General features: G+C 37.0%; 1 protein-coding gene across 4 annotated transcripts in view; it reads right to left on the minus strand.

The window, feature by feature from the left end:
• The window catches only part of MACROD2 (mono-ADP ribosylhydrolase 2), a 1,923,575-nt gene that overhangs the window by 106,145 nt on the left and 1,801,257 nt on the right, over positions 1-16,173 (minus strand). For all 4 annotated transcript variants that reach the window (XM_072800037.1, XM_072800036.1, XM_072800035.1 and 1 more), the window contains exons 12-13: positions 14,448-14,510; positions 9,988-10,056 (exon numbers count right to left, since the gene is read on the minus strand). In XM_072800037.1, the coding sequence (XP_072656138.1) occupies positions 9,988-10,056; positions 14,448-14,510 (132 nt within the window). The remainder of the gene's footprint in view (positions 1-9,987; positions 10,057-14,447; positions 14,511-16,173) is intronic.

Below are 16,173 nucleotides of genomic sequence, written 5' to 3' on the forward strand. Positions count from 1 at the left end.
TTTTAAACTAACACAACAGTGAAATTTGCCATATGGATTGACTCTTCCTTCCACAAACTATTTCTCTGTCACACATTGCATTTTGCCCAAAGTAGAGCTTCTTTCACAATTGGAGTCAATCTTCTGAACCCTGCCACTGCTTTATCATCTAAGTTTATGTGATATTCTAAATCCATTGTTGTCATTTCAACAGTCTTCATGTCATCTTCACCAGGAGTAGATTGCATCTCAAGAAACCACTTTCTTTGCTTATCCACAAGAAGTGACTCCCCATCCATTCAAGTTTTCTCATGAGATGGCAGCAATTCAGCCCCATCTTCCAGCTTCAGTTGTAATTTTAGTTCTCTTGCTATTTCTACCACATCGCAATTACTCCCTCCACTGAAGTCTTGACCCCCTCCAAGTCATTCATGAGGGCTGGAGTTAACTTCTTCCAATGATGATATTTGGACCTTATGACATCACACCACTATTAATCATCATTTTACAGAGGAGGAACTGAGGACAATCCAAAGAAGTTACCTAAAGTCACAGAGTGGTGGTGTTGTGAATCCAAAATAAATTGAGGCTCATAAAAGCTGCATGACTTGCACAAAAGAACTCAAAATAAGGCTGTGAATCAGAAAATAGACCACAGGGATGCTCATACTAACTTAGACCTATTTGGATTTAAGTCTGGGTTTAAAATTGTGTGTTGGGCAAGGGGGTTGCAACTCCACTCAAGTAATCCCTATATCCTAATCTGGTGATTTTGTTTCCAAGGATCACTGATCAGATCTTTAGAAATGTGTCCCAAGAGATTGTATAACTAAATTGACTGTTACAAATATATAGTTACAGTCACATTTGATTTGTAAGGAAAAGTTTTATATATATATATATATATATATAATGTATATTTTATATAAATATATATTTATATAAATGTATATTTTCATATAGCAACTGCTACTTGACTTCCAATGGCCACTTGAGAGTATTTTACACTGTGGAGATAAATATACTTTTAATACTAAAAAGAAGATAAATGATTTTATCTACTTTCACTAATGTAAAACATATTTAATCAAAACATTTGAAAAGCTTATTGGAAAAGTTTCATCATAAATTAAGCATAAATAATGAGCTTCAATCACAGCAAATGATCTATATATATTTGCCATTTAGAAGAAATTTATTTTGTTCTCTGATGCAGGAGGAATATCCAAATGAAAGCAAACAAATAGGGAAGTCTGGCTTGAATTTGCCTTTGTGTTTCTCCAGTACGACATTTTGGGGAAAATTCAGTTCTGAAATAGAATTCTGAAAGGGAATTCCCTGTATTAGGAATATTAATAATAGTAATAAATATTTTGGCCAAATGGCCATGATATTAGGACAGTTATAAGTGACTCATTTTCTACTACAGATTGTATATCCAATATTGAGGACCTACTGTGCACAAGTCACCATGTGGGGCTTGGTACAGAACATGCAAATGAATGAGACTTGGTTATTTACATTCTAGTAAGTTAGATAAGTCCTGTATACAGCTAATATTGATGATACAAGGCAATGGTAATTTTTGAAGTTTTACAAATTGACAAGAAACTAGAAGAGACAGTTTAGCATTGCATGGAATGAAATGCAATGAAGAGGAGAGAAACCAAGAAAGGTGAAAAGGTGCATGTCCCTCCCCTGCATTATTTAGTATAATACCTGTCATGAAAATATTTGCTCAAATGATGGTTGATGCAAAGAAGTAAAGGAGGGAGAGAAGGAAGGGGGAAAAAAGGAATGATGGAATAAAGGATTCGTGTAAGGGTAAGATATTGGAAATGAATCTAAATCTTAAAGAAAACAGATGTGAGAGGACAAAGGCAAATGTTGTACACCAATGGGTTTTGGGAAATATCACCTATATGAGCTGGGTTACAGAGCAAGGTACATGAAGGTGTAGAAGCAGACTATATGAAAATATTATGAATATTATACAAAGGAGTTTGGACTTTATATCTGGTATATGGGTATATAGGGTGTTTCTGTGCACACATCTCATCATAGGATCAGATTAGGGTCAAAACTGCAATGTGGACTAGGTAGGTTGGCTCCAAACTCCCCACACTGTTGCTTCAATCCTGATGCTCTACTCACCTAGTTTGGGTCCCCTGACTACTCTGGACTTACCTGCATCCAACTCCCCACCCCCAACCAACCCTGGCAAGGAGTATCTCATGCTCCAAATGCATGATGTGGAAAGCAGCATGGTGTGATGAAAAAAGCATGGGCTTTGGGTTTAGGTTGACTTGGTTTCCAAATTCTGGTTCTACCTTTTGGGTAACTAGACCAGTTACTCAACTTGGAGCCTCAGTTACCCACAGAACTGGAATAATAATACCGACCTTTTAAAAGTAATGAGATATTACTTTACACCCATTGAACTGGCAAATATTAGAAAAGAGCAAAAATCACAATTGCCGGTGGAAATACCAATTGTTACAGCCTTTTGGGAAAGCAATTTGGCAGTATCTATTAAAAACACATAACTCCTCAAAGCAGAACTCACACTCTTGGAATCCTTCCCATACAAATAAAAACACTGTTTATAAGGATATATGGGTAGAGCATTGTTTGTATGGCATTAAAATGGGAAGAAAGTGCTTGCTCATCACAGAAAAATGGCTGAATATACTATAGTACTTCCACGCTATGGAATATCACAGGAGCTTTAAAATGAATGAATTAGGTCTACATAAAATGACTCAGAGGGATTTCCACAAAGCTTTGCTGCTTGCAACAAAATAAGACTCAGAAAAGTGCATAGAATGTGATATAATATGTATTAAAAAACATGTATATTTAACAATGTATGAAAATTCCGAGCTTCCTACTCTGTATCAGGCACTCCTTGACATGTATAAATGGATTGCTTCATTTTAATGTTCGATATTAAACTGAGGTACAGAGAATAAAGAACTTGCCCAAAGTCACACAGGTCATGGTAGAGCTGGAATCTGGACTCCAGAAGTTGGGATAAGAGAATATACTTAAATATACTTAATTAGTATATTTTCCTCACTGAACAATTGGAAGGTGGGAAGTAAGCAAAAAGCAAACAATAAAAAGGGGGAAATTGCATTAAAATCACACATTATATGATCAAATTCTGTAAAATTTTGTATGGGTGCCTATATCCAACAAGTTATATATGAAAGGATAGATGGTCCTCAAAATGTGAATGTTAGTAATCTCAGGGTGCTGTGATTGCTCATGTTTTAAAAATTCTATTCCTTATACTGTTTTTTATTATTTGATTTTTTTATAATGAATATATATGATTTAAAGAATGAAAAAAGAATCCGTAAACTCTATTCGTTATAGAAAAGATAGAGATTTGTATGCATTTCCATATATATATATATATATTTTTTTTTTAACAGAAATGATCATGAACATTTACAAAATTAAAGAATATTCCTGGCCATTACAGAATTTAAAACTGAAAACAAAGAAATGACTCAAATGGAGAAGGGTAAGTAACATACATTTATTGGAACGTACAATTAAGTGATGTTGTTAGACTGTCAAAAGACATGGAAATAATTTCACAATCTACGTTATGTTTAAAAGACAGTTTCAGGCACCTGAGGGGCTCAGTTGATTGAGCATCTGGCTCTTGGTTTCAGCTCAGGTCATGATCTCAGAGTCATGAGATCAAGCCCTGCATTGGGCTCAGCAGAGTCAATTTGGGATTCTCTCTCTCCCTTTCTCTCTTTCTCTCTCCCTACTTGTACTTGTTCTCTCTCCCTTTCCCTTTCTCTCTCTGAAATAAATAATACCCTAAAAGAATCTATCTATCTATCTATCTATCTATCTATCTATCTATCATCTATCTATCATCTATCTACCTATCATCTACCTAGCTATCCATCTATCTATCTGCAGCAATCTAGAGAGAGACTAGAAGTTTATATACCAGCATATTATATATGTTTATTCCTGGGATTGAGATTATGGATGATATTTTTTGTTTCTTCTTTTGGTTGTTGTTTTTTCATATAATAAACATACATTACTATTAAAATAAGACAATAAATGTAAGCAATAAAAATATCTTAACCTTTTCCCTAGTAAATCAAAACAATCAGGAATTTATCCTGAGGAAGTGATCATAGATATACATAGAGATTTATTTAAAATGTATGCACTGCATTTCCTTATTATTTATAATAGAAAACGGTAAATAACAAAATAATCTAACATTAGAACACTGGCTATGTAAATTGTCAGACAACCATATGATGAAATATTATGCCTCCTATAAAAATTATGCCTTTGAGGAATATTTAAAGACACGGAAAAATATTCATGGTTCACTAAAAAATCAGAACGAAGACATTTTTTTAAATAATTTAATCCTTGAAGGGAAAATGATCATAGGCTTTTTTCCCTTCTATATTTCCCTGCATTTTAAAATATTTTACAATAAATATGTATTATTCTTACAACAGAAAAATAAATATTATATTAAAAATAGAACAAAATACTATCTTTTGGTGGGATTCCGTAAAGTAAATATCATTTAACTATCAGCTGGGAGTAAACAGTCATAAATAAAGTTGTTCTCTTCTCCCCACCCCCTACACACATACACCTTTCTCTCTTGCTTATGAGTCTTAGGTTACTCTTTTGTGAAATGAAGAATATATTGTACATAAATGTAAAACATTGAGTACCAGAGACACTCCATACATCTTAGTTCTTTCCCCTTCACTGAGCTGCCAGAGGGCAGTGACTTTGATTCTACACTTCAAACTCTTAAAATTCAGGAGTGATAACTCTAGTGTTACAGTGTATCCAGACATTCTCCCAATGCAGATCCAGGACAGGGGACAACTTTGTCCCACTTTGGTGAGTAGTGGGAGCACTACTTATACTTAATAGGGGGACGGTAGACACCAAGAATAGAAAAAAGGCTGAAAAAAAAATTAGAGTGCAGAAGCCTGAGAGGAATTTCATGGGTGGTCCAATGTTTTCATTATCTGCAACAATATAGGCAAGGAAAAGAAACATGGCCGGAGCCATCTGGAGCCAATACCACTTGGCCAGGCTACAGGGACCAATGGTTGGGAGCATGTATGCTTATCTTCTGCACATACCTGAACCTGCTTCCTCATACATAATTTCATCCTTTCTCTTTTGTTTGCCAGGTGGGGCTGACTCCTGCTCTGGCTTTGCTCTTATTCTACAGAAATTGTGACCTGTAGGGGGTCTGCAACTAGATTAAGGGTTAGGAAATCCTTTGCCAGGTGACATCGCACTTCTTAAACACCAAAATAGCAAAGATGTGACTTGCAGAGCTCCAAAGGAATACAATCTCGGGTGTACATGCACCTGAGTATTAATTGATTTTTCTTTTAATATTAATGAGCATATGATTTGGTCTTGTTGACCTTCAAATTCAAATTAGGTACTGATTAAATAATAAGACAGGAGAATTGGGATGTGTTGAAACAGCACTTTTTTTTCCCTCCAGTAAAGTGCTTTGGCCTTGGCTGTAAGGATGAGCTATTAAGAATGTTGAGACAACTAGAACAGAGAGTTCTTCTTGAATTAAGGAGAATGACTATATCTTGAATAATAGTGATAATAATAATAATAATTAATAATAATAATACAAACTTTGCAGCAGTTTCAACCAGAGAACTTGATATTCCTGGCATAAATTTTACTCCTGTGTTTATACTCCCCTTCATCTGAATGCCTCTTCATTTGTTGTTTTACAAGCCTTAACATTTGTACTCTTAGGTTTGTTTTTAAGGATTTAAAGTACAAACCACCATTAAATAAATAGTGTTTTTACCAGCAGAGAAGGAAATCACTCAATAGATAAGTGCATGCCTTATTTTTAAAATAACTTCAGAACTCCTATGAACCTACAGATATTTTCTCAGGCCAGCATTACCTTTCAATTCAGTCCTAGCTGTGGCATCTTTGGCATGAACCCACCCTGTGGATGAATTATACATCAACATTCCTCCTCCTCACATCTCAGCTTCCCAACTCAACTGCTGCCCACCGGAGGTCTGTAATGAGTCATTGGGAACAGGTGCCTTCAGTCTGCAGTGCACAATCTAGCTCTTGATCCCACAGCCAATCAGTTGTACCTCCTTCTGTTAGCAGCTTGCATTGTTAGCAGTTATGTGGGGTAAATGGGCAATAAGCATATCGGTACCCAGTGGGAAATATGTCTAGAACGTTTGAACAAAATCACTGGTACAGAAGACACTCCAGAAGACACTTTCTCTTGAAATTCTTCAACTCTCACATACCTATTTTAATTTTTTTAAAAATCTAATATCCAGGGCAGCCCGGGTGGCTCAGCAGTTTAGCGCCACCTTCAGCCCAGGATGTGATCCTGGAGACTTGGGATCCAGTCCCATGTCAGGCTCCCTGCATGGAGCCTGCTTCTCCCTCTGCCTGTGTCTCTGCCCCACCCCGCCCCGCCGTGTCTCTCATGAATGAGTAAATAAAATCTTTAAAAAAAGTTTTTTTTTTTTTTTTGTTTATTTATGATAGTCACACAGAGAGAGAGAGAGGCAGAGACACAGGCAGAGGGAGAAGCAGGCTCCATGCACCGGGAGCCCGACGTGGGATTCGATCCCAGGTCTCCAGGATCGCGCCCTGGGCCAAAGGCAGGCGCCAAACTGCCGCGCCACCCAGGGATCCCTAAAAAATTTTTTTAATATCCCAAACCAAGTGACATAGCCAGCTAATTTTTTTGTTTGCTCATTTTCAGTCCTGGAAGTTTAGAAGACTCCAGTTTCCTGGGAGAACCAAAGTTATAAATGTAAATTAAAAAATAAAAATAAAAAAAATGTAAATCCAGCCAATCAACAAGCAAACTGAGAAATAACTGGTGAATCTCAAAATCTTTGGGAATTATTTTGGAGAGAGAGAGAGAGAGAGAGAAAGAGAGAGAGAGATTGAGAGAGAAAGTTCAGCCCATAATATCAGGGATTCCAAAATCCAAGAAGATGCTGGGGCAAGATCAAAGTCTGGAAGCAAAAGCAAGAAAGCAAAGCCTCCTTCAGGACCTTTGATCAGCAAAAACATTCTGCCACTTAAACTGGAGAGTGTAATAAGCATTTTTATAAGTGATCTTATAACTGCAGAGCTCATAAATAGTACAGGTGTCACCAAGGAGGAGATATATTTCTGCATGAACGCTAATAATGGTGAATGTTTGAAATGAATCCACAACACATGTGACTGTCTTTTAATCTCAACTTGACCTCAGTCTTGGAGGCTTTCAATGGCAAATTCATTTCTTTTTTTGTTCTAAGCTGTGTATATATCAGTCAAGATGGCAGGCACTTGGCCTAAGCTTTGTACAGATGGGTAATCAATCAATAACAGTGGTCTCATGTCTATGCTATTTCAGAAGGGAAAAGCAAAAATCTTAGCTTATATGTCCCATTTTTAATTGAAACTGGATCACATGTTAATGTGGGTTTCAAAATACTTTTCCTTGTCCAAGATCAAGAGGTTAATGGATATTAACAATTTATTTCAGTAAAATCCTTAAAACTTCACATTTAATCTTACTAGGGAATTGCATTTGTGATATGTGACAGAACTTGAGTCATCACCATTAAGTTTAATGTAAAGAAAATCCTAAAAGTATTCTGAGAAATTGATGCTGGCATGAGCAATTAATGGTGTGAGATCCTAAAAGCATCAAGAAACATCACAGACTGTGTTTCTACAAAGGTGTAATATCTCCAAACCAAACAGCTCAACAGGAAATATCGCAGTTTGAAGTACTTAGATTATCTCTTGTTTCCTAAACTCCACCATTCAATTTCATGACATTAAATTTTTTTTTATCACAAGCCAAATGACTGGAATGTCCAAAGTTATTTGCATAAGATGAACACCACTTTCTGTCTTTCCACTGTGATGGAGTGGATGGAGTGATGAGAGTGATGGAGTCAGGTTTATTTCTCTCTCTAAGCTGACCTGTGGTTTTTCATCAGAACCTATGTGGATATCTACATTATTACATTTTTAGATACACCAAATGGCTTTAAAACCAGGCATGTAAGAACACATATTTGAGTAATATGAAGGGAAGTGCTAAGGAATTCATTTAAAAAGTGGCAATGATCAAAAAAGGACCACTGAAAGTTATAGTGTGATACATACTTGTTGGGCAACCAAGATCCCCCTTTAAGAATGAGCAATTTATTTTCCCAGGTGCAAGCAGCCCTCATTAACCTCAGGCTTCCAGGATTACCGCAGTGGAAGACCTCTGCCTCACGGAGGGCCATGCTCTCTTCCCCAGGCAGCCAGTATCAGGTGACTTATCAGTGGAAGGTTTTACTGACCTGACTCTTCCATTCTGATGATACATCTCAGAAGGGTCACGCTATCTTCAGACTAGCTATGGCTTCTGTTGGTAGTGCCTTTCTACCCAGTTCTGCTTTGACTCTTTCTCTTTCACAGGTGTTGATTCTAAGAGCGCTCCCTGATAAATGTTTGTTTCCTAATCTCCTTCACAGAATCTATCTTTGGGAAGCCCAATCTGTACATGTGCCAGGTGAAAAGTTTGTACAATTGACAAGTCTATGGTATTTTTTGAGGTAGATATTATTATTGTCTTCATTCTACAGAGGAAAAGACTAAAGCACAAATAGGTTAATTACTTGTCATTACTTGTTAATTCCTTGAGTTACTTGTCAAAGGTTATATCAATTTTGAGTGGCAGAGACAGGATTTAAGCTTCAACCATCTAGCCCCAGAGTTCACAATGTTAGCAACTATTCTCATTACACAGGACATCTCATTTAGGAAAACCCATTTACCAGATAATATGAAATGAAATGCATTTTGCAAATAGCTGAGTATTAAAATTATAAAACAAGGCACCTGAGTGGCTCAGTCTGTTAAGCATCTGCCTTCGGCTCAGATCATGATCTCAAGGTCCTGGGATCAAGTCTCATGTAGGGCTCCCTGCTCAGCTGGGATTATGCTTTTCCCTTTTACTCTCCCTCTGTGCTCTCTCTCTCTCTCCTTTCTCTCTCTCTCAAATAAATAAATAAAATCTTTAAAAAAAATTGTAAAATGACTTTGATTTTCTAAATACTGATTCAAGGAATAGCAAGTATCAATATCAAGTATATATCTATTTTTATATTACTCCAAACTGAAAAAAAATGTATTCAACACATTTATATAAAAGTTCCAAGTAGATTCCATGGTTTACTAGATGCCCATTCATAAAAACACAACAATCTTGTTTATAGAAGGGTTTTTAATAGCCTCCGATGACTGATATAAAATAATACTATCTTTTTGTGTGGAGACAGATAGGGTCAAAGAAAAGAAGGGACTATTTTTCCTTCAGATAAGTTTCTGAACTCTATCTGCACATGAGCCCCCAGTATTTCTCCCTCAAATTTTTTTCTAGACCTTAAATATTATTTTCCTTTGCTTTTTTCTTCTTCTGGAGATACCTGGGTCTGCACCATTTTCTTCTCATGGTAACTGTTCATAGAATGAGGGATGATTTTCCTGCCAAAGATTTATTTCTATAGATTCCTTTCAACATTTTTCTCTTTCTTATTATATCTGGAAAATGGAGCTTGCTGGTAGGTGGTTCTCAAATGCCACTCTTTTGAACTTACTCCTAATGAGTAGCTGTAAACAGTAGAACTGCCTAATTCTGGTGTTTCAAATAAGCATCTTTTTTAAACAAAAAGATTTTGATCATTTTCTTATTTAATAGTTACTTTTCAGAGGAACAAATATATTCAAATATATATTTATTCTGAAAAGGGCAGATATGGAATAAAACAGAGTGGGTGTGATATTTGATTATGTTGGAAATAGAGGTGCTTAAGAGAATTAGGTAGATTTGCTCACTGCTTCATTTTCCCATGTAAACAAAATCTAAGTGGTCTTCTATGAGTTTGGGATTTTTAGATATAAAAAGTGGTCTCATACCTTCATCTTTACAGACTTCAACAGCCTCTTCCGAAGCAGGGCTGGGCCCAGTTGCAGCATTGACTCCATCTATACAGCAGAAAGAGAAACATTGGCTCAGATTTAATACTGTCGAGATGAGTTTCTCTGACTGTGGAAAGTCCCTCACTACTGCAAGGAAGCCTGAGCCTGTTTAATGCTCTAAGACACTGAATGGTCTTTGAAGGGGCTAGGGTTTGTGACTCTGTTTTATAATTAATGGACAAGTATCTTCAGGGAACACAGAGCCCAATGACTACAACTATTTTTGGTGAAGAATACTATTCATTGGTCCTCCTATTATGCTTTGGCATTTTGCTTTTTCCCATCTCTAAAAAAATGGTACATTTCTTTTAGTGAAAGCTTGTGAAAGTATTTCCTTGCAAGTTTCTACAAAGTGCTTTCATGTGTGTGTTTTAAGGTTTGGTTTTTCGTAGCATAGCACTTCTGCTCTGTTATGCCAGCCTGTCAAACTGCAGGGAGCATATCTGATGGCTGTCAGTGCAGAGGCCAGGAGATGGGGATCAGTTGTAGGAAAGCAGCAAAAGCCAATTGGAGATTTCATGTCACCCAAGCACAGAGTGGGGACTAAGAAACTTGGAAGTCCTTTCCCCATCACTGTGGCAATGAACTTCATTAAAGTTTATCTTTCCTCTCAATATCATAAGCACTACAGTGACCCCACTCATATCTGGCTTCCAAGATAATAGATAATTAACTTACTAACATTAAAATAGTAAATTTAATATATGAAAGATTATAAAAATCAGTTAGAATGGTTAATGCTTAACAATTTAAGAAAGAATCAAAAAGGAGTATACGTTCTTTGTTTAGTAACAGGGTTATGGGACTCAAGAGAACTCACACACCCGTAACAATTAAAATTTAAAGACAACTTGCATATTTTCTAGTATCTCCTTCATTCTTAATGTATACGACTATTACTTGCAGGTCATGCCTTTATTGAAAGAATAAAATTTTTAGTAGGGGAATAATTGGAGAGGATAAATCACTTTCTTTTGGCAGGTAACAATCTCCTATAAAAACAACAACAACAACAACAACAACAACAAAAAACAAAAAACAAGACTATGAACCTTCCCTTGCTATTACATCTTCCCATTTGTCCTTCCTTTCACAGTAAAACTCCCTAAAAGAGCTGTCTATGTTATTGTTCTATACTTCCTCATTTCATGGTCTCTCAATAACCCACTCCACTGGCTCCAATACCCCTCTGAGAATTCTCTGAGGAAAGATGCCAATGACTGCCCTTTGCCAAATCCAATGGTCATTTCTCTTTTCTCATCTTACTTGATTTCTTGGTAGAATTTCATGGAGTCTTAACTGGTTCTTTCTGAAACACTTTCTTTTTTCTATCCTGTTGTCACATATCTAGATGTCTTGGTGTCTCAAGCCCATTGTTTTCTTTATTTTCATGTTATTTCTAGTGAATCTTACCCAGACCCATGGTTTTATTTATTTTATTTTGTAAATATTTGCTTTTTTCAGAACTATGATTTTAAATCTCATTTATATGCCAGGGAATCTCAAACCTGTATCTTAGTCTACATCTCTCCAGAATCATATATCTAACTAGCTAGCTTCTTAACATTCCATATGACTAAGAGTCCTCTCAAATTTACCATGGAAAAAAACTGAACTATTAACTTCCTCAACAAAAACTGTGCCTCGTGACTAGTCTTCTATATATTAGCAAATGGCACCATCATCTACAAAGTTACTCATGCTAAAAATCTAGGAAGTATCCTAGATTCTTCTTTTCCCCATATTCCACATCCAAATCCATCAGCACATCCTGTTATCTTTTTGTCTGGAACATAACAGATCAGTCCATTTTGTCTCCATTTCCAGAAACTGCCATCATTTTTTCCTGCTATAGTCTAACCAGTTTCACTCTGGTTCTTGTAACCACTTTTACTCACAGGCAAAGTGAGCTCATTAAAACTTCAACACTTCCACTGGCTTCTCTTTGTAGTTCTAATAAAATAAAATCTTATGGAATCAGACATTATCTGGTCCTATGATTTTTTTAACCAAATCGTACACCATGTTCCCCCAAATGCACCATGCTCCAGCCACACTTTCTTTCTCCAAGTATGCTAAAATTGGCCTTGAGGCATCTGCATCATGTTGTCTCTCCATCTAAGAATGCTCTTCCACCATCTCCTCATTGCGATTTTATTTAATATCCCTTCTTCAGGGAGTCCTTCCCAAATCCAGACAATGGAAAGTTGCCTTCCCAGTATTCCTTCTACCTACCTCATTTCTCCACAAGGCATTTATCACCATCTTGTATTTTTTGGTTTATTGTTTATTTCTGAATTTTACCTCCCTCCACAGCCAACCCCATCAGAATATAAGCTTCAAGGAGGCAAGGATGTTGTTTTTTTGGTTTGCTATTATATCCCAGTGCCCAAAACAGTGCGTGAGTCACAGTAGACTCTTGATATGCATTTGTTAAAGGACTGTTTGAGGAATATTGTCTACAACTTTGATTTGATTTGATCATGACAGCAGTCAAAACTGTGCTGGTTTGAGATTGTGTGTTCTTCACAATGTAGAAGAGCCCTGCAGTTACATAATCAAAATTGAAGTTGGAAATCATATTAAATGTAAAGGAGGTATTTATATTTTGGAAGAACAACAGTAGGTCAAAAGGACTTTAATGGCTGGGACCTCATCGTTGATTTTTGTGCATTTGGATTAGGGAGGCTATGAAATGAGCCATAGCAGACATAATCATGTATATTGACAATAGCCAAGATCAGAGATGGATCCTGCCATGACTTGTCCCAGCCAGTGGGTTCACTTGGAAGAGCAAGAGAAGCCCCTTCGGGGTACATTTAGGATTATTCTTTACATTGACAGGTAAACATATTGTGATGATAATGCTATTGATCCAAGAGGTGGAGAAGAAAACTTACATATTATACTCAACCACTCTCTGCTGACAGGCAATCCCAAATCCAAAAAGAAACTGCTTGTTCTCAACTTACTAGCTTAAAAAGGATGAATTAATAAAACATGGGCAAATGTGTACATGTGTGTGTGTGTGTGTGTGTGTATGTGAACAAGTGTGGGAAAAATCTATGGTGATAAAGATAGCTGGGGACAGAACAGTGAGTGAATAAAACCTGTGAAATCTCACTATTCAGAGAATGGCCTCAGCTGTCAGCAGTTAGTTGACTAATACTTGTCAGCCACAAACAGTGAAAACAATGACAGCTTCTCACATTAGACTCATATCCATGGAGCATAATGATGTGTGTGTCAGGAGCTGGGGTGGGGGATGTTGGATAACAACAGTTCGCTGTATCAGAAATTCATTTCATTGCAAGGACTATGTTTCGGCCAAGGGAGCCAGCTGACCCGGTGGCAGCTACACAAGGTCCTTGCTGCTTTGCTTCAGTGCTTTCTCTGATTGGCCTTCTTCAATTCCATCTTCCAGGTTAATAATAAAAGATTCCAGTTCTCTTGCAAAAGTTCCAAGGTTAATGTAGGAAGTTTTCGGTGAAAAACTTATCACACTACATGGTTGATTTCCAAAGTTCAGTATATGGCCTAGGACATGCCTGGTACACATAGGATGGAGCCCACTGTTTAAAAAAATGCCCCATCCATGGGGCTCATTAGGACTTGGAGACTAAAGGAAGGATATTTTGATTTTGGTGGTGGTGTTGACAAAGGCATAACTAGGCCTATCAGTCTTTTAAAGAAGAATGTGCCCGAGTACAAAAATGGCTAAGAAGAAATGAGATGTTAAAGGTGGTGACAATCTCTTTAGAGCCTTAAGTGCTACTTTACTTAAAGATGTTCAACTTAGAATCTACAGCAGAGAATCTATAAACATCCAATAGACACATCTGTTCTTAGGGCACAGAGGAGATGTCAATAAGTCTTTGGATCTCACTTTAGCTTGGGTTGTGGGGTTACCAGGTTCCATCTGCTACAACATGTAAAATAACAACCAGAAACACAGCTCTTCAAAGTGTAATGCAAAACAGTGAAGAACATTCTACTCCTCATGGAGGGAAAGCCTCTTATTTATTCCCTTTTAACATTTTTTCATTTCATTTTTTTTCTCCCAAACAAAATCTGCTAATTTTGACCTGTCCTAATGCAGCCAAGTTCTGAGCTGGCCCTTCTAACCTCTGCTGGTCGCTCTTAGAGCATTTCGAAGCAAAGTGTTGTTAGGCAGAAAAAAATGGAATTGGTGAATGAGGAATGAGAATGTACCCTTCTGAATGGAAGCACTCTCACCTGTAGTCAGTGGAATTGATGGCTTCTTGAAGGAGACCTAAATGAATACTGAAGTCAACTGGTGAAAAGGTATATGCATTTCTAGAAAACATTTGAGTAAAGTTATTGTTCACCTCTGTGGATGAGGCCTAGGAGACTCCTCAAAAGAAATCTGAGCCCACCTGTTTCTTGACTCTGCCCTTCTGTTTCTTCTGTACTTTGTTTTTCCTCTGGACCATTCTCATCTTTCAAGAAAACCACAGAGAGGGAAAAATACATCAAGTCAATTTATGAAATATCTCTTTACGGCTAATATGCAGCACTGAAATTAATTGTAACCAATGTAGCATGACTCCCAAAGCAAGGCAGAGAGATGAATCAGAGGCGCGAAACAGAAAAATTACCCACATAAATAGGTACATTTATACTTGTCCCTTCTCACCTGATTTGCTTGATGAAATGTTGAACCACAGTAAACAAAATTCACTCAGCACTCTTACAACATTTCTCTCCCTGCACAGCATTTCCCAAAATGCAGTACTGATCTTAATTCAAATCTGCTTTTCTGCCTTGACTCAAGCAATATGCACCACGTAAGGAAATTTGGTTGATTGAGTTTCTATGGCATCTTTCCCTGTTTGATAGACATTGCTAAAAATATCTATTTGTACCTAAGTTACACATGACAGTCTAACACATCTATGCTATGGAATATTTTGTCTTGAACAGATTATGTCAGTCAAGTTTACACCATAGTAAATAACTCCTTGAAAAATAAATCACTAGGCAGGTGCAATGATGGCTAGATACTAGAAACTAGTGAACATTTTCTTTTGGCTTAAAATGTGTAATATATATATATATATATATATCTGTGAATTTATGAGTAAAAAAATAAAATTTTCAAAGGCAAATAAAGGCAGAATTTTCTACCTCACTGCTGGGAGAGTTTCTAAATCTCTTCTTATTTGGAAAATTTTTAAAAAGAAATATTTATATAAAGACACAGGAGCAAAATATAAAACATGTAGTTAAAGTGCAGAAAACAGAGAAGTGGAGTGACTGGAATATATTACTATGGGTTAAAGATGGCCACAGATCCTTTATCTCTCAAGAAATGGAATCTCTCTCCTTTCACGGATCCAGACTGGTTCCATGACTTGTTTAGATCAATGAAACATGTAAATGATGTTCTGGCCCCTCTAAGCCAAGGCCTCAGAGGACGAGCAGCTCTACTTTCTCCCTCTGGGAGGCCAGTCACCATGTTAGAGATGCTCAGGCTAGCCTACCAAGAAAGAGGCACATGTAAAGGGCAGGGTGCCATATGGCAAAGCACTGAGGGGCCAGGCATATGGGTGAGTCCTTCTGCACCTTCCAACCCTGCCCAGCTGCCTGCTGCATGCAGCCAAATGGTGACCTCAGCCAGTGCCTCAAGGAGCAGAAGAATCACCCAGCACAGCCCTTTTCAGTTCCTGACCTGAAACCAGGCTCAGATTACTTGACCCGCTATCCAGTACTACCAGCTCTTAATCCAGAGGCAAGAGGCTGGGGAATCCTCCGCAGAGGAGAACTCAAATAGTAGAGGCACAACAAGAGCCTTGGAAGTAATGGGGAAACATCTCACTAAGAAGCTCTGAAAAATAATCGACTGAAGAGAGTTGCAGATGGGAAAACATTTGAAATTGACTTGAATAAAAGAAAAAGTTTATAATAGTATGACAGAAAGAGAGAAAGAAAGAGAAAAGAAAGAAAGAAAGAAAGAAAAGAAAGAAAGAAAGAGAAAGAAAGAAAGAAAAAGAAAGAAAGAAGAAAGAAAGAAAGAAAGAAAGAAAGAAAGAAAGAAAGAAAAGAAAGAAAGAAAGAAAGAAAGAAAGAAAGAAAGAAAGAAAGAAAGAAAGAAAGAAAGAA

The sequence above is a fragment of the Canis lupus genome, chromosome 26, assembly GCF_048164855.1.
Source record: "Canis lupus baileyi chromosome 26, mCanLup2.hap1, whole genome shotgun sequence".
Classification (NCBI taxonomy): Eukaryota; Metazoa; Chordata; class Mammalia; order Carnivora; family Canidae; genus Canis; species Canis lupus.